Here is a 25055-nt window from a genome sequence, read left to right as displayed (position 1 = left end):
AGAGGGTTTCCAGACTCCAGAGGATCTCCGGAGCCCAGAGGAGGCGATTTTCGCCCTCCCGGAGGATCAAAAAAAGCCTCTGGACCCCGTTGAGGGTGAAAAACGGGCCTCCTGTGCTGTGGTGCAGGAGGCCGAGTAGGCCACGCCCACCATGGCCACTCCCATTGAGCAATCGGGCAGAGAATGGGTTGCTAAAATTTTTGAATCCCACCCTTGTCTAAGGTCAGTATCAGTGAGGGTGAGAATGAATGACTGAAACCTGTTCTTTTTGCTTGGAGAGTGAAAACGATGGAAATGTGGAAAGAACCCCAGGATTCACAAAACAAGGAATCATGGTGGCTCAATGGTTAGAATGCAGTATTGCAGGCTGACTCTGTCCCTAGCCATGAGTTCAATCCTGATCGGCTCAGGGTTGATGCAGCCTTCCATCCTCCCAAGGTCGATAAAACGAGGATAAAGATTATTGAAGGCAATACGCTGACTCTTTAAACCAGAGGTGTCAAACTCAAGGCCCGTGGGTTGGATTCAGTCCATGGAGTGCTTAGATCTGTGGGGCCACCCTGGAAATAACGAAGAACCGGTCCACCTCTGCCAGTGAAAATGGAGCCTCTGTCAGTGAAAATGGAGCTCGTGAGGGCCACGCATGGCCCTCCTGAATTTCATTTTTGTTGGCAGGGGATGGCAGGAGGCCATCCCAGCTGAAAACAGAACTCGGGAACCCATTTTCGTTGAAAGAGTGCTTGGGCCACAGGTGCCCCCGACATGAGTGATGCCAAGCTGGCCACACCCCTGGCCACCCCCAAGGTCAAACACACCCCTGGCCACCCCCAAGGTCAAACACAACCTTGATGCAGCCCTCAATGAAATCAAGTTTGATAAAGTGAACTAAACCATTCAGAAAGTGCTGTGAAGCACTATGAAGCGGTATATATGTCTGGTTCCACCACAAAACCGCGAAGCCCTTATCCGTGCCGACATAAGTGCGGAGGGCAAATCCACGCCGTCCGAAGCGCTAAGAAAAACGCGACCCTACCGCGATGACATAACCGCGGAGGGCAAATCCGTGCCTTCCGAAGCACTCAGCACCCTAAACCTAACCCTAAACCTAACCCTAAACCTAACCCTAAACCTAACCCTAAACCTAACCCTAAACCTAACCCTAAACCTAAACCTAACCTAACCCTAACCCTAACCCTAAACCTAAACCTAACCCTAAAGCAAACCCCTAAACCTAATCCTAACCCTTACCTTAATTTAAATCGGCTTTCTGCCGCTGCGCTGTATTAAAGCGCCCTTCAGTCGCTGCGCTGTTGTCGCGGTGGTGATGATGCGCGGTGATGACGTCTTGGCTTTAGCGACACAGTTTTATCACTGCTATTTTGACGAGCGCGGTTTTGTCGTGCCAGGTATATGTCTAAGTGCTATTGCTATTTGCAAAACATGTGTTCAGGGAAAAGCCATTCTCTCTATTTAAACTCAACCCCTGTTACCTTGTTACCTACACAAAAACCAAATCTAGATCTAAAAACAATGTCTGTTAAGGATCTTTATTTCAAATATTGGATTCTACGTAATGAATCCACAGAATAAAACTACAGTGGCTGGAAGGTGTATGAATTTTATTGGTTGAGAAGCAGAAAGAAAAACATTCGTGGGCATATAGGCTGGTGGTTTTGTATTATTTTTTCAGTAATTTTTATTTTTAGGCTACTGATTTTAAATGACTTCAGAGGACGTCTAGATTCCTTCTATCTGACAAATATGTCACAACTGAAAAGGAACCTCCACTGATCAGCTGGATAGACTGATAGAATGTGAATGGCAGCTTATTCACCCAAACGGCTGTGGAACAGATGGTTTACACACTTGAGTATGGAATGCAATAAAATCAGACTGTTCTGGGAAAATATTTTTTCTTCATTTACAAATGCTGACTATAACTATGGGCTGGATATCTCTTCAGTATTACTGACTGAAATAATAGTTACATATGAGGGAAGCACAGTGCACAGCTTACTGGGAAATTTTAATAAGATAAAAGCAAACTTAAAAGAATGATAGTCACCCATAATTTTACTACATTAACTATGATGTTTAAACAGCACAGAGATTAACTGATCAAATAGAGCAGTACTTAATTAAGCACTATTTGAATTAACATTGCAATTAAAACCACTGGAGGTTTTAAGGCAGCATTTGAACCTCTCTATTTAAAAATACTTTACGTATAATCACTGTTTCTTGGAACTGCATAAAATATTTAGGTTCAAACGTATATTTAATAAACTGTGATTTAGGTTCACATACTCAAGAACTGATCTCCCGTCACCCCTTTCAATGAGGCTTCAAGGAGGAATGTGAGTGTAATTAATCTCAATTTAGCGTTTCAACCAAATATTAACCTCCGAACTAGGGAAACAATCTGGTTTATCTGTATAGTTGTAAAAGATCTTTGGGGTAACTTATGATGAAAACCATTCCCGCAATCTGGTTCACTTCCTACGTTCCCATATTGAGAAATCAATATAATTCCATCACAGCCAGATAGCATCAAGTTGGGGAATCTGGAAACGATGGTTTATTTAACTATAGAATGCAAAATGCAGTTAATTACACAGTCAAGCAAAGATTTTACTTTCATGCAAGCCACGATTCTCATTTTCTTTTAGCTGCAACTAAAAATGTAAGGATAAATCTGCATTTAATTTTATATAATCCCAAGACATGACATGGCAAGAATAATAGTAGCTCTCAAAAACCACATAAATGAGTTTTTTCTCCAGGCCATTAGCTTTTTGATCAGCCTGAGAGGTTTACTTTGTTAAAAATTCATTGGTATATTATGGGAAATCAATGGTCCATTTTATGTTCCATGTTCAAGAGCTACTTAATTCTTTGGGAATCGAGTCTGTGCCTCCCTTAATAGAATCTTAACTGAAAACAATAACAGAAGGCAAAATAGATTTTTTGATTCATAAAAGGAAAAATGCCAAAGAGACCTTCATTCATCTGCAATTTTACTTTGCTAATAGGTTTTGAGTCTCTTCAGTCTCAAGAGTTAATATTCTTCCAGTACTTAATTATTTTGAAGGAGCTTCATTGGTTTCAGATTAGAAAATCTCATATTACAAAGACTCAGGATTACAGGCTGAGCAATACATTTTAAAAGGATTCAGAATGATGTGTACTGACTTTTGGAACATGTAGAAGAATATCCCCAAGAAAAGAAATGACTATTTTAAAGTATCCACTTCTATGCTTAGCAAGCCATGTAAACCCAGTGGGTTTAGTTAGATCTGGTTTACATCCTTGGTTTCAGGAAGACACTTGCAGGCAATACTTGCATAAGGAGCAATGCAGACTTCAATTCTATCTTCTAATCTAACACACAACCATGGTTTTGTCAAGTACAGGTAGTGCTTGACATACAATCAGAGTCGAACCCAAAATTTCCATTGCTAAGCCTGACAATTGGTGGCTCAGTGGCTAAGATGCTGAGCTTGTCAATCAGAAAGGTCAGCAGTTCGGTGGTTCGAATCCCTAGTGTTGTGTAACAGAGTGAGCTCCCGTTACTTGTCCCAGCTTCTGCCAACCTAACAGTTTGAAAGCATGTAAAAATGCAAGTACAAAAAGAGGAGCCACCTTTGGTGGGAAGGTAACAGCGTTCCGTGCGCATTCGGCGTTTAGTCATGCCGGCCACATGACCACGGAGATGACTTTGGACAGTGCTGGCTCTTTGGTTATGAAACGGAGATGAGCACCATCCCCTAGAGTTGGGAACGATTAGCACATATGTGCGAGGGGAACCTTGACCTTTATCTTTAAGCAAGACATTTAAGTTAGTTGAGCTCCATTTTATGACGATTTTGTCACAGTTAAGCAGATCACTGAAGTTATTAAGTGAATCGTACAGTTGTTAAATGAATCTTGACATTGTTTGTTGGCAATCAACTGGGAAAGGTTACAAAAGAGGATCCCATGACCCTGAGTCCTAAATATATGCCGGTTGCCAAATGTCTATGGAGATTCTCAGTCATCCTGGTCATGGTTGTCCTGAAGGTGATTTTTCAAGAGGCAACTGGACTTTCTGGGTCTTTTTTGAAGGTGTTTCACTTCTTATTTAAGAAGCTTCTTCAGAATCAGAGCTGAAGAAGCTTCTTGGATGAGAAGTGAAACATTTTCAAGAAAAACCAAAAAGTCCAGTGGCCTCTTGAAAAAGCACCTTTGGGGTGCCAGTTGCCAAGAGCCTGAATTTTGATCATGAGACCATAAGTCACTTTTTTCAGTGCTGTCGTAACTTGGTCACTAAGTGAATGGTTATAAGTTGAAGACCGCTGTATCTGTACATTGAGCTTTCTTTATGAATGCAAAGTTCTACTTCCCTCCCACATTTACATCAGCAGCAGCCTCAGAATAATAGAATTGGAAGGGGCCTTAGAGATCTTCCAGTCCAACCCCCTGCCCAAGCAGGAAACCCTACATCATTTCAGACAAATGGCTGTCCAATCACTTCTTAAAAACTTTCAGTGTTGGAGCATCAGGGGTGGGTTCCTGTCAGTTCTAACCTCTTCTATAGAAGAGGTTCCACAAATCTACAGTGCCATTTAGAACCGGTTCCAGCTCCCTCCCTCTGCCCGTCTGCACATCATCAAGGTGAAGAGCGAGAGGAGGAATTCTGGGAGTTGAAGTCCACAAGTCTTAAAGCTGTCAAGTTTGAACACCCCTGGGTTTTTTTTTCTAAAGGGTTAGGGGTGCAAGGGTCTTGTTTTTTGACAGCTTTAAGACTTGCGTGCTTCAAAAACCAGAGTTTCTGAGTCAACATTTTGGTTGCTAAGCAAGAGCATTGTTAAGTGACTTTCACCACATTTTACAAGTTGGCCATGCCCACCCAGTCACATGGCTGGTAAGCCACTCCCACAAAGCAGGCCATACCTACAGAAGAGGTTCTAAAAAAATTTGAAACCCACCACTGTGGAGCATCCACAATTTCTGGAGGCAAGTTGTTCCACTGATTAATTGTTTTGTCAGGAAATTCCTCCTTATCTCATCTGCCAGCAAAGACCCTCTGGATTCCACAAACAAACAAACAAAAAAATACAAATTTGACATAGAGACTCAAAACAAGGACAGAGATAATGGGGCATTTCATTCTCCCACAACACTCCATTACAGATCCAGTCTGCGGGCCTTGAGTTTAACACCCTTGCACTAATGCCTATTAATAAAATCTGTTAGTCTGAAAAGATGTTAACAAACACCTCCTAATTTTTTACTATCTTGGAAATAAATGCTGAATTTCTATTGAGCTAGGACAATTTGTCTGGCAGTGCAAGAGGCTGCCTGGTGTATCAGAAGAATGAGAAAGACAATTTTCCTCAGAAAACTCACCTAAAAGTAAACCCAGACAGAACTGCCATCCCTACAATATAACAAAAATACAAACCTCACATTTTAATTGTGTTTTCATTATTATAGCATTGTTCTCAATCTTTTCTGTATTTCCTTGTTGCGTGCTCTCTAACTGCTTCTCCAAAGCATAAGAAAATGCATCTCCAAAGTATCTACCCATTCTCCTATCCTTGCCTGAAATTGATATTTCAGATGGAAGAGAGTCATTGAGTGGAAGAGAACTAAGAAGGAGAGAAAATGGAAAAACAATTACAGTACATTTTGAAAACAATGTGGCAGGTTCTATCACATCTTGTTGAATAAGCATTAACCCAAGACTGAACCTCAGTATTGGGCCAACAATGAACCCCAATAACAATAATAAAACAATACTGAGATAATAATAGGAAGAGGAGGAAGGAATAGAAGAAGACCCAGAATAATAAAAACGTATGAAATACATTTAATATGTCAAGTCAACTTGTGCCTACAAATCCACAGGATTTAGACCACAGGGAATCATGGAAACAATTTATCGGTTAACCAAATAATTTATAAGGGTTGGATACATTGAATGGAAACACATTAAGGAATGATATCACAACTCTAAATGTATACTGCAATCCTTCTATTGAATTCACGGAGGCTGGCAAAGACTTAATTGTAAGAAATGCATCCAGGAATTCTGTTGTCAATGCACTAAAATTAAAATTCCATTTTTACTACTCATCAATTTTATGACTCGTAAAAGCACAGGAGAACTCATAAGAAGAAACAAACAAAAATGTCCCGATTGTAAGTGTTATTTGCTATGATTGTTTTCTGGCTGTAAAAGAAGGTGCCCAAGAGATATATCTATATGTTGAGGGGGGGGGGGTAAATACTTTTTTTATTATAAAGCATGAAATAATTAGTAGCATCTCTCAATGTACAGCCTGATCTAAAGTCAATTTGCTTTATAGATTTGTTTGAAGAAGATGCTCTGGAAGAATAAAGTCTGTGTGAGCTTCACTACTGGTGACTTGATGAAATAATCTATGTAGTTTTCTTGGCCTAAATATGGACATGGTTTGCTATTGTCTTCTTCCAAGATTTTTTTTTTTTTAAAAAAAAATCCCAGTCTATTTTTCAGAATATTTTGTGATGATCTCCTCTAATCCAAGTGCCAACTAGATTAATTTTGCTGGTTAATGACCATAATAAAATGATAGTGGTGATGGTGATGACGGTGGTGGTGATGATAACAATGATGAAGATAAATAGGTGTTCTGACCCCCCACCTTGTCCGTTCAAAAACTAAAGCCAAACAGAACGTGCAAAGGAATGTTTTTATCAGTCCCGGCTCTTGCTGGCTGCGAGCCCAAAATAAACACAGACAAATGCTCTGGCAAAAGTCCTCACTCAGAATCTACTACAAAACAGGATTATATAAATCAAGTCACTTATCCAAGTGCTTTTTTCTCGATGGTTGCACACAAACGGAGAGCTTGACTAGAACAGAAACGGAACGGAACATTGACTTCTGCAACCAGGGCGTGGCACCATCAGTCTGTTAGCCAAGTTGAGGTGGCGCAGTGGTTAGGGTGCAGTACTGCAGGCCACTTCAGCTGACTGTTATCTGCAGTTCAGCGGTTCTAATCTCACCGGCTCAAGGTTGGCTCAGCCTTCCATCCTTCCGAGGTGGGTGAAATGAGGACCCAGACTGTGGGGGCGATATGCTGACTCTGTAAACCGCTTAGAGAGGGCTGAAAGCCCTATGAAGCGGTATATAAGTCTAACTGCTATTGCTATTTTATCTGCAGGAGGAGATCCTAACGAGCCACAGCTGCTCGTTATCATCTCCTGTGAGTCCTCAATTGTTCCTTACGTCGGTCAGCCCTTCTCCTGCGTGCATCCCGAAACAACTCACAGGAGGTTTCTGTGTCAGCCTCTCTTGTCTCCTCCCCACTGATCCAAGGCTCAGTCATTACATGGGGACCAACTAGCCTCTCTGAACCCTGCTCGGAGTCAGAACCCTGTCCAGGGCCCTCCGCCTCTTCCAAGCCTGACTCATAGGGCCCCTCGTTGTCAGAGTCTGAGAGCAGCTCCAAAGACTCCTGCCAAGCCACAACAAATAGGTATAGCTATTCAGCACAATGTTGGTCATTTTTCTCCCTTCTGGGAGTCTTCCAGGCCTACAAAGATAACCTAGACCAGTGTTTCTCAACCTTGGCAACTTGAAGATGTCTGGACTTCAACTCCCAGAATTCCCCAGCCAGCAAACGCTGGCTGGGGAATTCTGGGAATTGAGGTCCAGACATCTTCAAGTTGCCAAGGTTGAGAAACACTGATCTAGACTAAAAGGCCCTCTTTGTCCAGTTTTCTAGGACAGAGGGAAATTTGTTATTCTATTTTTCTTTCCCTTTGCTTTCTGTTGCCACTCCTTTCTTCAGCACACATGTGAAAACAGTCATAAAGGACAGGAGCAAAACAAAGGAAGTCTGGGAATCATTAAGCAACTTTGGGAGTGATTTGGGTTTTGGATTGGATCCCTGAGACCATGGAGCTCACAGATTGACTTTGGAGTAGTCCTTCTCTCTCAGCCCAACCTATTGCCCTGGCTTTTGTCCTCAGGGCGAAATGTGGGGAAGCTCCCCCCCATGTTATCTTGAACTCCCAGAAGAAAAGCGTGGTCTAAATATAACAAATGAGGACTTTCCAAATATACTTTCTATAGCATGCAAGCAGTGCCTAGATAAATTAACAGCGCTTGGATCTTTGTAAGATAATTTAAGGTTGAACCTATGCTAATAAATAAACCACCAGGGATGAGCAGCAGTGGTCTGCTATGGCCTGGGCTGCATATCCTCTCTTTCCCAATGAACAAATATTTGAACGTTATGTACTGTTGACACAGGCAAGGGTACTATCAGGTCAGTGGTGGGTTTCCAAAAAAATTTGAACCTACTCTGTAGGTGTGGCCTCCTTTGTGGGAGTGGCTTGCCGGCTATGTGTTCTCTCTCTCTCTCTCTCTCTCTCTCTCTCTCTCTCCTTCCTTTTGTCTCTCTGTCGTTTTTCGTTTTTTTCTTTCATCTCTCTCTCACTTTTTCTTTCTTTTTTTCTTTATTTATTTCTTTCTCTTTCTCTCTCTGTGTGAGTCTGTCTGTGTGTGAGTCTGTCTCTCTGTGTGTGTGTCAGTGGTGGGTTTCAAAAATTTTTCGAACCTACTCTGTGGGTGTGGCCTCCTTTGTGGGAGTGGCTTGCCGGCTATGTGTTCTCTCTCTCTCTCTCTCTCTCTCTCTCCTTCCTTTTGTCTCTCTGTCCTTTTTCCTTTTTTTCATCTCTCCCTCACTTTTTCTTTCTTTTTTTCTTTTTTTCTTTCTTTCTCTTTCTCTCTCTGTGTGAGTCTGGCTGTGTGTGAGTCTGGCTGTGTGTGTGTGTCAGTGGTGGGTTTCAAAAAATTTTTGAACCTACTCTGTGGGTGTGGCCTCCTTTGTGGGAGTGGCTTGCCACCCATTTGACCAGATGGGAGTGGCTTGCCGCCCATGTGACCGGATATGAAGATGCTGACGACACTTGTCAGAACCACCTTAAATTACCTCACAAACAGCCGGCTATGTGACCTGGTGGGAGTGGCTTGCCGGCCATGTGTTCTCTCTCTCTCTCTCTCTCTCTCTCTCTCTCTCTCTCTCTCTCTCTCTCTCTCTCTCTCTCTCTCTCTCTTCCTTTTGTCTCTCTGTCCTTTTTCCTTTTTTTCTTTCATCTCTCTCACTTTTTCTTTCTTTTTTTCTTTTTTTCTTTATTTATTTCTTCCTTCCTTTCTCTTTCTCTCTCTGTGTGAGTCTGTCTGTGTATGAGTCTGTCTGTGTGTGTGTGTGTGTCAGTGGTGGGTTTCAAAAAATTTTGGAACCTCTTCTGTAGGTGTAGCCTGCTTTCCGGGTCCACTGGTAGAACCTCTTCTAACCAGTTCGGTAGATTTGACGAACCGGTTCTACCAAATAGATGCAAACTGGTAGGAACCCACCTCTGTATCAGGTTCAGTATTGTGTCAGGAGATGGATGAAGACACTGTTTTTCTGACTGTAGAAGTATATTCTGTACTCTGCCCCTTCATTCTTATCTTCCCTGTAGCTTTTTAAACTTTTAAAGCTTTTTAAAGAAAATCGAATGTAAATTGCTGAGGTTTGGCATTAAAATGTTCATATATAAGCAATGTGGGGCAAACAGTCAAAAGATGGCAGCCATGATTATATGATCAAAGTGTGTTGGGCTTTGATCACACAGTTATAGCTACTATCTTGTTTTTTTTAAACACACACACCATTGATATAATTGCACTCAAAGATTCTTTGAGATATCAGATTAAAAGGCAAGCGTTGGAAGCCAGAAGGTAGGCACAATGTCTTCTTTCGATGAACTCAGGAAGTTACCTAATTTCTTACAAGAAGAAGTTAATTCTTCCACTTTTCTACTCTAGAGTTACTTAAGGAAGTGTTGGAAGAAAATGTCCTTCTGGGTTCAGCTCCAAGTGTGGAAAAAGACACTGGAAACATGGAGGCTGCTTGGAAAGATGGTTTAATGGTGGACAGGATCACATGGTTTGAAGTCCTGAACAGAAAAGGTGATCACATGCTTCCAGATGTTGGGTAAAGAAAAAAAGAGAAAAAAGAAGGTGGGTTTTTTATACTCTCTGTTCAGCCCCACCTCTCTGTTTCCTGTTCCTGTGTAAGGAATGTATTCTGGTTGGTTGTCAGACTCCCATGGGGCCATGTGGGGGCAACTCTATGGCCTGTTTTGCGTCCAGGTTTGGTTGAGCATTGCTTCTTCCCAGGTGCCCTGTGGTGAGATAGGTAAAGAGCTAATACTATCATGCCTTAATCCCATCACCCTGGAGCCGAAGGGGGAGGAACTTTGTTATGTAGAATAGACTGACCCAGGCTTTTTTAATGGTCCATTAACAAAGGTGGGGGCTATTAAGAGTGAGTTTGTTTCCTGCCTAAAAACATGTTTCTCCATTTCTTATCCAGGGAAATATAATATTCTGCCTTTTCAATATTTCCTAGGATATTTCTTTCTTCTAGGAGAGGGGTGGGTGCTAACTTCCTACAGAATGGCACTCTTCATATTCAAATTGTAACAATTAAAACAAGGTCACAGCCCAAAGGCAAGCTCACTTGAAAATTAACACATCACGATGAGCATGACTGAATTCAAGGGTGAAAACGTGCTTAGAATTGGAGCTCTTTTGCTAAGCATAATATACTGTGATTTTTTTCCCCCTGGAAATCTAATATGATAAAATTGGCTTCTCTGTCTGATTCTTACTGACCACATGTTCAGATTTCCTTCTTTTTGTTCTCCTTCCCCTAAAACCAAAAAGAGAAGCCAGTCGAAGTTTATGAACCTGCCTTAAAGATTTTAAGGGAATGTGGAATCCCTGTCTGCTAATCAAAAACATGAGAAATAAATGGGAAACTGCTGAGAAAATTAAAATAGCAGGGTTAAAGATACCATGGTGAACAATGGCAGCTGTGTACTTTTCCAAGCTTTGCTCCAGATGTGGGATTCAGCCAGTTCTGACCAGTTCTAGCAAACCAGTAGCGGAAATTTTGAGTAGTTCAGAGAACTGGCAAATACCATCTCTGGTTGGGCCCATCTATTCACTGCCTCCCAATTCCTAGCTAATTGGCGTCCCAGCTGATCGGCTGGGTCTTCTTCTGTTTCCCTGCACAGGAGAACGGAGGAGGAAAGCAGGTTAATGGGGTGGGGAGGGAATGGGGATTTTACAGTATCCTTCCCCTGGAGTGGAGAGGGAATGGGGATTTTGCAGTATCCTTCCGCTGCCACGTCCACCAAGCCACACCCACAGAACCGATTGCTCCAGAATTCTCTTCTTCATTAAAAAAAAAAGACTTTTCTATCTCCAGCAGAAGGATGGGCTAATACAGTCTTTATGTGACCAAAACCCATACAGATATAAGACCTGGAGATGTGGATTGTATGCCTGAAGTATTTGAATAGAATTCATTGATTGGCGTATCCCTATTGTGTCTTTTAATGCAGAGAAATGTATCCCCTTATACCAGAAGAGCCGAGGTGGCGCAGTGGTTAGGGTGCAGTACTGCAGGCCACTTTAGCTGACTGTGATCTGCAGTTCAGCGGTTCAAATCTCATCGGCTCAAGGTCGACTCAGCCTTCCATCCTTCCGAGGTGGGTGAAATGAGGACCCAGACTGTGGGGCAAGTTGCTGACTCAATTTGCTAAAAAAATTGTGAACCGCTTAGAGAGGGCTGAAAGCCCTATGAAGCGGTATATAAGTCTAATTAATAAATAATTAATTAATAAATACCAGGCCTGTCAAACTCCTGGCCCACGAGCCAGATGCATCGCATACTAGCCACACCCACGCCCCGTTTAGGGAAGGGGGGGAAAGTCCTGATACATCACATGATGCCGCCATGACAACATGAGTTTGACACCCCTGCCCTACACTACAGCATAATATCAAAATGTATTATGCACATTTCGGGGACCTCAAACCGACAATATTGAAAGCACTGTAGCACTGACCAATTTTGCTGTAATTCCTTTTGATTGAGAAGCCCAAAATATCTGCATTGAAAGTAGAATCACTGAAGCCTATCTGATTTGGAAAATCTGGATCATACTTGCATCTAATTCATGTTTCAGGCACTCAAGGCAATATACCATCATATCTTCCATCATTGTGACCATCTTCATCCTAACCTCATATTTGTAGCCAAAGGGCAAATCAAAGTGCCAAAAGTAAGGTTCTTAATGTAATAATAAGAATGCAGTAAGCACAGGGTGAGCTGGGTGCCTAGGATGGCAATTAAAGAGTTGTGCTTTTGTTTTCAATCTGTTGCATGAATCTACTAAGAGTCGGACTCTCACATTGTACATTTTTTCCCCTTCCCATTGAAAATTCGTATTCCAAACTCTTTGTCAGCCACAGGTATGTCTGTTTACACTATGATTTGTCTAACACAGGAAAAAATATATCTCAAGATGACTTGACTGTACAGTATGTGAACTTGGAAGACAATTAAGACACTGGATGATTCAAAATTGGCACCAGTATGTTCTGTCATAATCCTGGGAGCCCAGATGTGGAAAGACCCACGAGGTCACAACAAGATCAAGGGCAAGATTGCATTCAAAAATACATGCAAGTAAAAAAACAGTGTTGTAACTTTTCAGGACATCCTTTGCCAGAAGAGCAACATTGAACAAAGAACAACATTGCAAAATCTTACAGTTATCAATTATGCTGAACAGGCAAAAGGTTTTCTCCAGTGGTGAGATTCAAATTCTTTTACTACTGTTTCTGTCCGCATGGCTTGGTGGGCGTGGCAGGGGAAGGATACTTTAAATCACAATTCCCACTACATTCAAGGGGAAGGATACTGTAAAATCTCCATTCCCTTCCAACTCCAGGGAGAGATCACTGCAAAATTCCCATTTCCTCCCGAACAGCTCAGAAAGCAGAAAATAGATGGGGACAGGGCCAGTCAGAGGTGGTATTTACCAGTTCTCCGGTAAGAGGCGAGGTGGCGCAGTGGTTAAATGCAGCACTGCAGGCTACTTCAGCTGACTGCAGTTCTGCAGTTCGGCTGTTCAAATCTCACCGGCTCAGGGTTGACTCAGCCTTCCATCCTTCCGAGGTGGGTAAAATGAGGACCCGGATTGTTGTTGGGGGGCAATATGCTGACTCTGTAAACTGCTTAGAGAGGGCTGAAAGCCCTATGAAGCGGTATATAAGTCTAACTGCTATTGCTATTGCTATTCAAAATTTCCGCTACCGGTTCTCCAGAACTGGTCAGAACCTGTTGAATACCACCGCTGGTTTTCTCCCAAATCTTTTCTTGTCCTTTTCCTGCCCCAGTATCAGAATAACAGATGACTTTCTGAGACAGTTATGTGTACGGTCTATTCATTTAAAGAAAACACCCAGACTTTCTTGGAAATGTCATGGTAATTTTGGAGGCATATTTGTAAGTATTAAAACAGTGGCAGAAAAAGAAAAATCCATTCTTTCTTCCCCAGCCTCGCAGTCTCAGGGCTGCTCAGGTGTCCCCAGAGTTATTATTTATACAGGTAGCCTTTGACTTTACAACAGTTCATTTAGTGAACATTTGAAGTTACAACAGCACTGAGAAAAGTGACTTACCTCACACTTACAACGATTTTGTAACATCCCCTATGGTCACGTGATCAAAATTCAGATGCTTGGCAACTGACTCATTTTTCTGACCGTTGCAGTATCGTGCAACGTGATCACCTTTTGCGACCTCCCTACAAGCAGCCAATGGGGAAGCCAGATACACTTCAGAACTGTGTTACTAATTGAACAATAGCAGGGATTCACTTAACAATTGTGGCAAGGAAAGTTGTTAAATGAGGCAAACTCACTTAACAAACGTCTCACTTAACAAAGAGAAGTTTTGGGCTCAATTGTGGTCATAAGTCAAGGACTATCTGTATAACAGCAGCAAGAATTTGAATTTCATGAATAGAATTAATCCACACAAATCTGTCCCTCAGAGTAAGATTAGACTCAAGTATGTGTTAATTTGAAAATAGGAAGAATACTTTGCAATGCCTGACTTACTCCTTGCTTTGTATCATCTGGAGCTATTTTCCCTAATAGATGTAAATATGTGCACTGTATTCTAAATTTTGCTTCAGTCTTTTGAGGACTGATTTCGCCATCCACACTTTTAAATAAATAATTCTGTAAATAGCATGTAATATTATGCCGTGGCACGACAAAATCGCACTCGTCAAAATAGCGGTGATAAAATCGCGTCGCTAAAGCCGCGACGTCATCACCACGCGTCATCACCGCCGCGACAACAGCGCGGCAACAGAAGGGCGCTTTAAAACGGCGCCGCGGCAGAAAGCCAATTTCAATTAAGGTAAGGGTTAGGATTAGGTTTAGGGGTTTGTTTTAGGGTTAGGTTTAGGGTTAGGTTTAGGGTTAGGTTTAGGGTTAGGTTTAGGGTTAGGTTTAGGGTACTGAGTGCTTGGGAATGCGCGGATTTGCCCTCCGTGATTATGTCATCGCGGTAGGGTCGCGTTTTTCCTTAGCGCTTCGAACGGCGCGAATTAGTCTTCGCGCTTATGTCTCCGCGGATAAGGGCTTTGCGGATTTGTGGTGGAACCATATTATGCTTCATCCACATATTGTGATCTAAGAATCCATATGGAAATTCTCCCACTCACACACATTGCAGTTTTATTTTGTTCCCTTAAGGTTGTTGTTTTTTTTAGCAAAATGGAGAAAATCCATTTTAGAAAATTGAGTTGGCCCAAATGCCCTTCTAAGAAAATACACACACACTAAAGGTTTGGAATAAAAGTTGCAATATGTGGATACTTTTCAGTCTTAACACAAACAAAACCCTAGCCAAACAACAGATCCCTGGGGATGCTTTAAAACAGAAGGATTTTTTTTTTTAAATTTAGCAACTTTAAAACTTGTGAACCTCAACTCCCAGAATTCCCCAGCCAGCCAGCCAAAACTGTGCTGGCTTGGGAGTTTCTGGGAGTTGAACTCCACCAGTCTTAACAAGTTGCCAAATTTGGCATCCTTGGCTTTTCAAAGTCTCCTCGCAACAATTAATACACGCAGCTCTTTTTTAAAGACCTCTTTACGATGCAGCCCATTATAACCCGCTAAGCAGCCAATTAGGTCGTTAGCTGACAAATTATGTCATTAACCGCAAAGCCAGCCACCCCGCCCTCCGGTGGCCGGGAGAGGGACTTGCTCCTGCATTTGAAAAACGGGCTTCAAGCTTAAAAGGGGGGGGGGGAGCAGGGTTAGTGGGGGGGAGGCGGGGCTCGCTACGTGCTGCGGCCGCCTTCCTATTGAGTCAGAGGCGCGTTGCGAGCTGCCTAGAAAGCGATTGTAACAACCAGAAGCCCGGAGAGCGGAGCTAGGCGAAGCGAGCGTTGAGATTAACGCGCCGCCGGGAGAAAGTAAAAAGAATCTTGGGAGGCTGAACGTTCCAAAGAAGTTACATTCCAGGGTGGGAAAGCAGCCCTTTATGCAAACGGCTGCTCGAGAGCTCGCACTTTCTCACGGAGGCGGTGGATCTTGCCGCCCTTCTCGGAGGGGGGCGAAGAGGAGGAGGAGAAAGACCGGGGGGGCTTTTTTAAAGCGGGGGCAAAGAAAATGAATCGGAGTTTTAATAAATCGCAGAGTCTGCGGTATTTCGGTTACAGTGCGGTGGAAGTAAAAAGCAAGGTAAGGGACGAGGCACACTTGCGTTCTCGTCTGAATCGACTCTCTCTCTCTCTCTTTCTCCGGTACCTTTTCCCTCCCCCCAAACTCAACCCCCCCTCCTTTATTTTTTTAAATGAATGAAGACTCTCCTGCCTTGTCTTGTTTAGACCCCCCCACCTCCCCAAACTCCGCTTGATGCAAGAAAAAAAATTATTCGGGCAGCAACTTTTTTTGTTTGAAATTCTCTCGCTTTCGATTTAAGAAAAGAAGATCACATTTCGCCCCGTCGATCGCGCCCCCGCCTCCTTAAGGATGGTCTGGATTTCTCCCTTTCCATCCGTAGCGATTAAAAAAACGATCGCTTCTTCCGTGATCTTCTGGTGGTCTTTCCCCTCCCCCCCCCTCTTTCTTCTTTTTTTTTCGGTTTGGAATATTGAGCGTCTCGATTCCGGAGGGCCGGTGTGTATGTACTGTATATATATACACATATATATATATATATATATATAGATTAGCCAGTGGCGGGCTTGACTTGCCCCGTTTGAGCAGAGCCTGGCGATGACCGTGGCACGTTTTCTGGCTGGTGGGCTGTTCCTAACAAAAGGCAGCGCGCGAGCTTGGATTCCGAGGGAAGGCGGCGAGGCGATCGGCCCAAGGCACGTTCGTTAGGCTCGCTCGCTCGGTTTTTGGGGGGATCACTGAACCCGAAAGGGGCCATCGGAAGGCCGGACTAGACGGGATGCTGTGGCGATGCCCCCCCCCCCCGCCTCCGCGTCCTTACCCCCCAGCCTCTTCAAAAACCATCCCTTGCGTCGAAGTGGGCGAAAGGCTGCTCCTTTGGTCGCGATCTCTCATTGTTCGTCCTAACTTCCAAAAGTGCTTTGTTTTGATTTGAGGTCGCGTTGATAGATGCCGGAAGGATGGCTGGAAGACAGAAAAGGGGAAAAAATGCGATCCTTCGCTTCGGTTCCCACAGCCCCCTTCTCTCCCTTCGCAGCTTCGTGTCGCCAGTGGCGGCGGTTTCAATTCAAGTCTTTTGACCGTCTCCGGTCAGCCTGCAACTGAATCCCGTTTTTGGCCCTCCCGATGTTTCAAGGAAAGCTTCAGCCTGGCGTTTTCTCCTGTCGCCTTGCCTTGTCTTTCAGCGCCCTGGACTCATTCACACCAGCCGTGTTGAAACTTGTTTGGGAAAGTTGCATCCTCGTCTTTGTTGCATCCTCGTCTTTCTCCCCACCCCCACCCCTCCAGCAGCCTGATTATCTTTATAAACTTTCTTCCTTTCCCTTTTATTGGATAGGGGAGGGGAGAGAGAAAAGGGATTCGTTTCTCCAAACTTGCGGTGGCCTGGAAAGATGAGAGGAGGCTTGTCTAGACCTCATCTTTCTTTCTTTTTTTTTTTTACAGTGCTGCATGTGTGTGTTTGTGTGTCCCTGTGTACTTTCCCCAAACAAGTCTATAACTTGAGCATTTTGGGAGATCCTGAAATGAAGCCCAGCCTGCTTTTGCTGCCTCTTGATTCAGACCTGCCCAATGGCAGAGGGTGTATAAGGAGCCATAAATCATGTACATCTGAAACATATGTTTGGGGGAAGACAGGTCTTTCTTGGAGCTGATGGCTTTTCTTTCTCCCAAGAGCAAAAAGGAGGTCCATCATCTAACAGCTGCATTTCAAAGTTTAATTTAGCTTAGTGGGGACCCCCCCCCCCCAGACACCCCCCCCCCATCCCAACATAAGCATGTTCTTCGAAGCTCACCACTCAGTAATGGCCAAAATGGGTCACCCATATTTGGGAGCAATGCAATTCTCAGTGATTAGGTATTAGGCTACTGTGTCTCTTACAGATAATTCTCTGTTGATGTGATGATCCCCACATCCTGCATCCCGTTGGCTTCTCTGAAGGGGTTTGCCGAATAATATTCCATATCATATTTCCATAAAGAGGGGAAATTGGTGCTGTACAGATAGTCCTTGACATACCATCACAATTTGAGCCGAGGTGGCACAGTGGTTAGAGTGCAGTACTGCAGCCACTGACTGCTAGCTGCAGTTCGGCAGTTCAAATCTCACCGGCTCAGGGTTGACTCAGCCTTCCATCCTTCCGAGGTGGGTAAAATGAGGACCCAGACTGTGGGGGAAATATGCTGATTCTGTAAACCACTTAGAGAGGGCTGAAAGCCCTATGAAGCAGTATATAAGTCTAACTGCTATTGCTACTGCTATTGCTACAATTGAGCCCAAAACTTCTGCTGCCCTGCAAGACACTTTATTAAGGGAGTTTTGCCCCATTTTACCACCTTACTTGCCACAGTTGTTAAGTGAATCACTGCAGTTGTTAACAACCTGCTGGCTTCCCCATTGGCTTTGCGTGTCAGAAGTTCACAAAAGATGATCACAGGGAGGGACACTGTAGCTAGTTCCCAAGCATTTTGAATTTTGATCATGGGGATGCTGGAATGGTTGTTAAGTGTGAGAAATGGTCATAAGTCACTTTTTTTTCAATGTTGTTGTAACTTTGAACAGTCACTTAAGGACTGGTTGTAAATCAGGAACTACCTGTCGATACCCTGTTTCCCCGAAAATAAGACCTCCCCAGATAATAAGCCCAGTTGTTTTTTGAGCGCATGCACTAAAATAAGCCCTCCCACGAAAAAAGCCCTCCCTGAAAACAATAGCAATAGCAGTAGACTTATATACCGCTTCATAGGGATTTCAGCCCTCTCTAAGCGGTTTACAGAGAGTCAGCATATTGCCCCCAACAATCCGGGTCCTCATTTTACCCACCTCAGAAGGATGGAAGGCTGAGTCAACCCTGAGCCGGTGAGATTTGAACCGCTGAACTGCTGATCTAGCAGTAGCCTGCAGTGCTGCATTTAACCACTGCGCCACCTCGGCTCTCGGCTCTGCGCCACCCCGCCACCTCAAACATTGCAACACAGCAGCAGCAGCCATGAGTTGCCCACACTCGCTGCCTCTTGCACCTCAAAAATAATAAGACCTCCCCGAAAATAAGGCCAAGCGCTTATTTCGGGGGCTCAAAAGAAAATAAGGCCCTGTCTTATTTTTGAGGAAGCACGGTATTACAAATGTCTCCTTTTGTCTTCTGCAGCCTCTCCACATTTCCCTAGGTGAGAAACATGCTTAACTTGGAAGCATTTCATTCCTGGGAAGACTTTCCAATCCCTTGATCATCCTTTCCCAAGCTGATGCCTTTTAGATGTAGAAGCCTAAACGCTCCCGATATCCAGGCAAACTGGTTTGAAATTATGGGCCTCAAAGAGGGAGGGAGGGCAGGGCTTAAAGAAGGTGCCCTTAATCTAGGCTGTTTGGGGATGAAAATCCTCTTCTGTCCACACTCCGTCAACCTGGTAAGAGTTTCCTCTGACACCATAGAGATCTTGAAGGACACGCTCATTTCAAGACAGGACCAATTATCAGAGCATGAGGAGACCTGCTTGGTGCCCTCCTGTTGCCATAGTGAGACTGTCTTCCATTGTGTCACACCAAATAACTTGACTCCGAAGCCTGTGTGTGAGCTAAGCAAGTTTTTACTCATAGCATTATAGACTTGGGAGGAGCTACATTTGGGCTGAGGAGGCGAATTCCCTTGTTCCTAGCAGGGCTCTAAACTGAACGCAATTATTAAAGGAGATCACACCAGTTCTTTGGGTAACTGGTTCCACTGCCAAACTTTTCTTAATACAGGTAGTCCTGAACGTATGGCCCCAATGGAGACTCCCCATGGAGTTTTCCCGTTACTAAGTGAGACCGTTGTTAAGTGAGTCTTGTCCCCTTTTACCCCTTGTCTTGCCACGATTGTTAAGTGAATCATCGCAGTTAATATGGGTGTTAATCGACTGGCTTCCCCATTGTTATAAAAAGGGGATGACGTGACCCAGGGGCACTGCATAAATACACGTCACTTGCCCAGCATCCAAATTTTGATCACGTGGCCATGGGGATGCTGCAACGGTTGTAAGTATGAAACACATTCATAAGTCATTTTTTTCCCCTGTGCTTTTGTAACTTCGAACAGTCGTTAAAGGAAAGGTTGTAAGTTGAGGACTGTCTGTAAGAGGAAGTTTCCTTTCCTCCGTTCCCCCAAACTTGGTTGGACTTTGTCGTCTTGTAACTTAAACATTTCACAGGTGGTCCTCGACTTACAACAGCTCAGTTAGTGACCGTCAAAAGTTACAACAGCACTGAAAAAAGTCACTTATGACCGTTTTTCACATTTACAATCGTTCCAGCCATCCCCATGGTCACGTGATCAAAATTCAGATGCTTGGCGACCGTCTCATATTTATGACAGTTTCAGTGTCCCGGGGTCATTTAGCATCTTTTGGATAAACAAAGTCAATGGGGAAGCTAGATTCACTTTAACAACCAGGTTAGTAATTTAAGAGCTGTGGTGACTCACTACTGTGTCAAGAAAGGTCGTAAAATGGAGCAAAACTCATTTAACAAATTCTTACTTAAATTTTGGGCTCAATTGTGGTCATAAGTCGAGGACTAGCTGTATTCTAGATATTGCATTCTGTAATGAGAGGGAACAGGCCTGTGTGACACCCACTTAGGGAGTTAAAAGAGTATTATCGTGTCTTCTCAAGGTTAAACATAGCTGGTTACTTTAATTTCTCTTTATCGGACTTATTTGGTAGTTCTCTGGCCCTCCTCCTTGCCCTTCTCTGATTCTGGTCCAGTTTATCTGAGTCATTAAGATGTGGTGCCCAGAATTAGATACTACAGTCCTCAAGGTGCGATCTGATCAAAGCAAGAATAAAGTGGAATCATGTCTTCTTGAGATTTGGAAATTTCGTTGAACCATTCATTTAGTTCAGGGATCTCCAACCTTGGCAACTTTAAGCCTGGCGGACTTCAACTCCCAGAATTCCCCAGCCAGCTGGCTGGGGAATTCTGGGAGTTGAAGTCCACCAGGCTTAAAGTTGCCAAGGTTGGAGATCCCTGATTTAGTGTACTGGTTGGGAAAAGGGAAGTTCCTTACTCCTGAAATCCAAAGTATGCCCTTTGTGACAATTGAGATAATTTGCTATGATGAAAGCCATTTGGGTAATGATGTCATTTGCATCCATGCACATATTTTGCATAATTTGGATGTCATTTGCACCCAAAGTTGATTGAATTGGGGGCAGGGAAGTATCTAGTAAATGGAATGTTTAGTTGATTCAGGCCAATATTGCAGTTGTCTAACCCAGTGTTTCTCAACCTTAGCAACTTGAAGATGTCTGGACTTCAACTCCCAGAATTCCCCAGCCAGCATTCGCTGGCTGGGGAATTCTGGGAGTTGAAGTCCGGACATCTTCAAGTTGCCAAGGTTGAGAAACACTGGTCTAACCCACCTTGGCAACTTTAAGAGCTGTGGACTTCAACTCCCACAATTCCCGTCAGCCCCGCAAACTGATATGACCGCCATTTATGACTTCTTGCCAGCTTTCTCATTGGCTTTCACTGCAAGAAGCAGGCAGTGAAGATCAAAAATGGCAGTCACATGACTCGGGGGGGGGGGCATGACCGTTATAATTGCAAGCTGGTTGCCGGGCGGCCAAATTGCAATTGGGTGGAGGCTGTGATGACCCCAACTTTGAGTTCCCATTGTAAGTTTCCTTGTTCAGTGCCATCGTAACTTCAAACGGTTGCTTAATGAATGGTCATTACCAAGGGCTATGGGTAGTCCTCGACTTACGACCACAATTGAGCTCAAAAAGTCCATTGCTAAGCAAGTCCCCCATTTTACAACCTTTCTTGCCACAGTTGTTAAGGAATCACTGCAACTGTTAAGTTAAATATGGCTTCCCCATGGATTTTGCTTGTCAGAAGGTTGCAAACGTTCACATGACCCCGGGACACTGCAGCCATCATAAATACGAATTCATATTGCCAAGGGTCTGAATTTTGATCATGTGACTATGGGGATGCTACAACAGCCTTGTGAAAAATGATTGTAAGGCACAGTGCTGTTGTAACTCTGAATGTCACTAAATTAATGGTTGTTAAGTAGAGCGTGACCCGTCAAAACCGCGTTCCACAAAAGCGCGGTCGACGAAATCGCGTATGTGACGTCATCACAACGCGACGAAAAAGATCGAAAAATTGAAATAAAAATTAAATTACAGCAAGCCGATTCACATAAAGGTAAGCGTTAGGTTAAGGGTTAGGGTTAGGTTAAGGGTTAGGGTTAGGGTTAGAGCGTTAGCGTTACGTTTAGCGTTAGGTTAAGGGTTAGCGTTAGGTTTTTCGTTACGTTAAGGGTTAGGTTTAGGGTTAGGTTTAGGGTTAGGTTTGGGGGGGTTAGGGTAAGGTTTTCGCTTTATTTCTACATTTTTCGATCTTTTTCGTCGCGCTGTGATGATGTCACATACGCGATTTCGTCGACCGCGATTTTGCCGTCCGCGGTTTTGTGGTACAACCAAGTAGAGAACTACCTTTACTTTTATACCAAACTGGCCCTCTGCATTTAGTTTTACATGAACACTTTTCCCTAATATTCTCAATTTCCACAACTGTGTATTTTCTGCCCATAAAGATCAGGCGAAATATAGGTAATGCGTTTTTCTGCCCTCCAAAAGATACACTTGTCAACAAGAACATTTCAAGGTCATTTCAATTTGTCTTCCAAACTCTTATCATGCTCAGGTGTTTTGGCCATTCTTAATTCTATAGTCCTTGGCCTGTCTGCAGTCCCTTGGCTGACTTACATTCTACTTACTCTCTGCAGCCATCTGATCCTCCCCGGTTTCTTTTCAACTTTTCTTGTCCTTGTAAAGTCCACATCAAGTCCTTGGACTACACCACCTTTGCGTTCTGGACAGCAGAATTTAGTATGTTGGGATTAAAATTCTCCTTCAGACAAGATAAATGAAGATTGCAAAGTTCTTAATTTTAGTATTTGTTTTGCTGTTAAAAGAGCAAAGTCTTGCATTCCCCCCTTCCATGTTTGTGGATTAGAATAAATAAATATACACAGGCCATTAATATAGTAGCCTGTATACTTTATAGTGCAACCTCCATCATTCCTGACTCCGTACTGACCAGGAGGATGAAAGAAGTTATAATGTGAAATACTTTGAAGAAATCTTATTGAAAAGAACTGCTGAAAACAAGCATAGATCCCTGAATATTATTATATTCTGTGCTAAATCTTTGTGGTTAAAAGTCCTTTGTTATGTTAAAAAGATGGGATTGTTAGCTGACTTTTCCTTCTCACTGAAAAAAAACCCTTATTGATTGATAACAAATATTCTTTGACTTCTGACCTCAGTTGGGACTGGAATTTTGGTTGCTAAGGGATGCAGTTATTAAACAAGTCATCATGTGACAGGACCCAATTTGACAACTGTTTTTATTTATCATAGTCATTTAAGCGAACTACTGCAGTCATTAAGCAACTCACATGGTCCTTAAGTGAACCACATGGTTATTAAGCAAATCCAAGTTCCCCAAATTGGCCTGGCTTGCTAGAAGCCTGCTGGGCAGGTTGCAAATCGTAATCATGTGACTGCAAGATGCTGCAAAAATCGTAAAAGCCAGTTGGTTGCCACCTGCCCAGATTGCAACCTCTTGACTGCGGGAATGGTGCAACACTCACAGCTTTGAGGACAGGGGTCACTTTTTCCAAGGCTGTGTTTTTTGTTTGCTGTTAAACAGTCCTAAGTCAAAAACTATCTGCAGGATCCAATCTGGGTTGGTCACCAGGGCCAGAGGTCTAGTCTTCTAAGCTTTCGGACTGAGCCCCATCCTCTGGGTACTTCTCTCTAGCAGAGTGTGTGCTTTGGGCTGTTCTGTATGTGGTATTTATATGGTGCCTGTTGTGTGATTGGGGTGTTAATGGCTGGCTATTAAGTCATTGGCTAGTGTTTCTTTGGGCTGACAAGCCCTCACTTCCTAAGTACTTGATAAGCTGGTGGTAAATCACTCCTGTTGACCGAGGAGCCACCTGTCTCCCAGTCTTCAATCACTTCCCTGGCTGTTTTTGTGCCTGCTCATCCAACAATCTTAGTAGCTGAAAAATTGAGTGTATGTCCTTGTTCATTACCATGTGAGGCTACAAATGAGTTTGGGTCTCCTCATCTGACCACTCGCTTGTGTTCTTGCAGTCTGGTGGTTAGCTTCCTCCCTGTCTGTCCTACATAGTCACAGGGGCAATGCATGCAGGGGATCCAGTTGATTACATTGGAAGTACCTCCCACCACTAAGCGATCTTTACAAAGCATAATTTGTCCTGGTATGGTAGCCTCTGGGCAGTGTGCGATGCCCACTTGCAGATCTCGGAAGCTACGCGTACAATATTTTAATTCCATAATCTTAATACATTTAGAATGCTGATCAGTTGCTTTTAAAAATGGTGCATGAGCTCAAAAACATGTGCTACTCGTGATATCATTTGAATAACTGAGTTCTTCAGGAAAATACTGGATGTTTATAAATGCTAATGCTGAATATATTCTTCATACTAGTTGCTTTAATTAAAATATACTTTTTTAAAAAAAAAAACCTCTTTTTTGCTTGCTTGTGGCAAACTTTCTTTGAAGTACGGAGTCGAATGAACCTGGACTTCCTTCTTTTACTCTTCGTGCCTAATGAATTAAATTGTACAGAATTGACATTAGCTGATGGTGTGCTTTTAAATAGTGCACTGCTATGATATGAGAAGAACAGCTAGTCCTTTCAACCATCCATTTGAAGTTGTAAGCAGTTGCAGCAGCACTGAAAAATGTGACTTATGACTGTTTTACACATTTATGAATGCTGCATCCCCACAGTCACGTGATCAGAATTGGGGCGCTTGGCAGTTGGCATGTACAATGACGGTTGTAGTGTCCTGGGGGGTCATGTGATCACCTTTTATGCCCTTCTGACAAGCAATGGGAAACCAGATTTACTTAACAAGCATGTTACTTACTTTATCACTTAAGTGTACAGTGATTCACTTAACATCTGTGGCAAGAAAGGCCGCAAAACGAGGTAAAACTCACTTAACAACCATTTTACTTAGCAACAGAAATTTTGGGCACAACTGTGGTCATAAGTCAATGACTACCTGTATTTAGATATTACCAGGTGGCAAGACAACTCCCATTTCTGCCAAAATTCTATCACACAAAATGACAAATGTTTTCTAAGGATTGTCTGTAGCTGTTTGGAACGAGCTCCCCGCAGAGATTCGGACCCTCACCCCTCTCCAGGCCTTCCGAAAAGCCATTAAAACCTGGTTGTGTCGGCAGTCCTGGGGTCGATGAGTTCCCTTCCCCTCTCGAATCGTGTGGCTGTTGGTTGTTTTAAATTCCCTGTACCTTTTGTTGTAGTTCTTGTGTTTCCCTCCCTCCTTTGGGTTTGTGCGCCGCGCTGAGTCCCGCCGGGAATAGGGCGGCATATAAATAAAATGAACCTTGAACCTTGAACCTGTTTGAGTGAACACAAAGG

General features: G+C 43.3%; 1 protein-coding gene across 1 annotated transcript in view; it reads left to right on the top strand.

The window, feature by feature from the left end:
* The first annotated feature begins 15280 nt into the window (after positions 1-15280).
* Positions 15281-25055, top strand: part of PARD6G (par-6 family cell polarity regulator gamma) — a 107970-nt gene continuing 98195 nt past the window's right edge. Inside the window, exon 1 of the mRNA XM_014072509.2 lies at positions 15281-15637. Coding sequence (XP_013927984.1) covers positions 15566-15637 — 72 coding nt within the window. The 5' untranslated portion in view covers positions 15281-15565. The remainder of the gene's footprint in view (positions 15638-25055) is intronic.

The sequence above is a fragment of the Thamnophis sirtalis genome, unplaced genomic scaffold (genome assembly GCF_051295495.1).
Source record: "Thamnophis sirtalis isolate CommonGarterSnake01/CBP01778 unplaced genomic scaffold, rThaSir2_p1.2 scaffold_2, whole genome shotgun sequence".
Lineage (NCBI taxonomy): Eukaryota > Metazoa > Chordata > Lepidosauria > Squamata > Natricidae > Thamnophis > Thamnophis sirtalis.
Note: the sequence above shows the minus strand (reverse complement) of the source record. Positions and strands in the feature narration are given on the sequence as shown.